This window comes from Mandrillus leucophaeus, unplaced genomic scaffold (assembly GCF_000951045.1).
Source record: "Mandrillus leucophaeus isolate KB7577 unplaced genomic scaffold, Mleu.le_1.0 Scaffold281, whole genome shotgun sequence".
Lineage (NCBI taxonomy): Eukaryota > Metazoa > Chordata > Mammalia > Primates > Cercopithecidae > Mandrillus > Mandrillus leucophaeus.
In genome coordinates, this window is record NW_012102932.1 from 1,374,010 (window position 1) to 1,375,348 (window position 1,339).

Consider the following 1,339-nt stretch of genomic DNA (forward strand, 5'->3'; position numbering starts at 1 on the left):
AGCCAGTTTGGATTCAATTTCCCATCACTCTCCACTAGGAAATTGGTACTGATACAGGATAGTTAGCCAGTTGGGAAGAGCCAGCTCTGCGGCCCACTGTGGGTGACAGCGCATAGGTCAGGAGATCATAGCAAGCGTGCAGATGGGGCAGCAGAGGGAAGCTGGGACAAGTGGATTCATTCATAGAGGGGAAGACTATCAGGAAGGCAAGCAGAGCCCATCAGAAGCCAGCTCTGGAAAAAGAAAAAGGCTCTAGGCCAGCAAGTGAATGTGATATTGTTTCACTTTGAAGATGGGAGCCAGGGGAATGAAAGGAGAAAGGAAGAAAGAAATCAAACCCATGACATAAAAAGAATGCCTACGCCCTTCAGAGTCAGACATTTGTAGGTAATCCAAAGACTTGAGAAAAAAATTGCTGTTCTACATTACCGTTATGCCAACAAATCCCTTGTAGCTTTGAATATACTGGGCAATCTCCTCTGAGGATTTCTTACTTTGAAGAAATTCACATCTGTAATTAATGAATATAATTAAAATTTACCCCAATACTGTGATAGAGCTGTCCTATATCACAATGAACATTTATAAAAACGTACTGAATTGTTGAATTTTATTATACTTCAATAAAATTGCCCAAAAATTTACCACAAAACTTACTGAGGAGAATTACCATTAGTCTCATATAATTATTTTTTATTTCTATTAGTGACAACATATGTAGTTATTTAAAATTAAATCTTCAGATTAACTTTTTTCTTGAAATAAAATATACAATACAATCAAAGAGACTGATTTACAGTAAATATAGGATGGAGCTTTTGATTTTTGGAATTAAGCAGTGGTGACTAAATCTAGTACCTGGGGTTATATGAAAGCTACTGGCAGTAAAGAGAACTACATTTAAAATAATAGGCCAGATGCAGTGGCTCAAATCCAGGAGTTCAACACTAGCCTGGGCAACATGGCGAAACCCCATCTCTACAAAAAATACAAAAATTAGCCGGGCATGGTGCCACACCTCTGTTGTACCAGATACTCGGGAGGCTGAGTGGGGAGGATCACCTGAGCCTGGGGAGGTAGAGGCTGCACTGAGCCACGATCAGGCTGCTGCACTCCAGCCTGGGCAACAGACTGAGACCCAGTCTCAAAAATAAATACAAAAAATCTTTTTAAAATAACAATAATATATTTATCTACCGAACAAAAAATTACCATGCATTAGAAAGTAATGTATATTAGGCACCAGGCATGATGGCTCACACCTGGAATCCCAGCACTTCGGGAGGCTGAGGCAGGTGGATCACGAGATCAGGAGTTCGAGACCAGCCTGGCCAAGATG

The 1,339-nt window shown here is 40.5% G+C and overlaps 1 protein-coding gene across 1 annotated transcript in view; it reads right to left on the reverse strand.

The window, feature by feature from the left end:
- The window catches only part of NAIP (NLR family, apoptosis inhibitory protein), a 57,435-nt gene that overhangs the window by 32,730 nt on the left and 23,366 nt on the right, over positions 1–1,339 (reverse strand). The window contains exon 4 of the mRNA XM_011985285.1: positions 430–511. Coding sequence (XP_011840675.1) covers positions 430–511 — 82 coding nt within the window. The remainder of the gene's footprint in view (positions 1–429; positions 512–1,339) is intronic.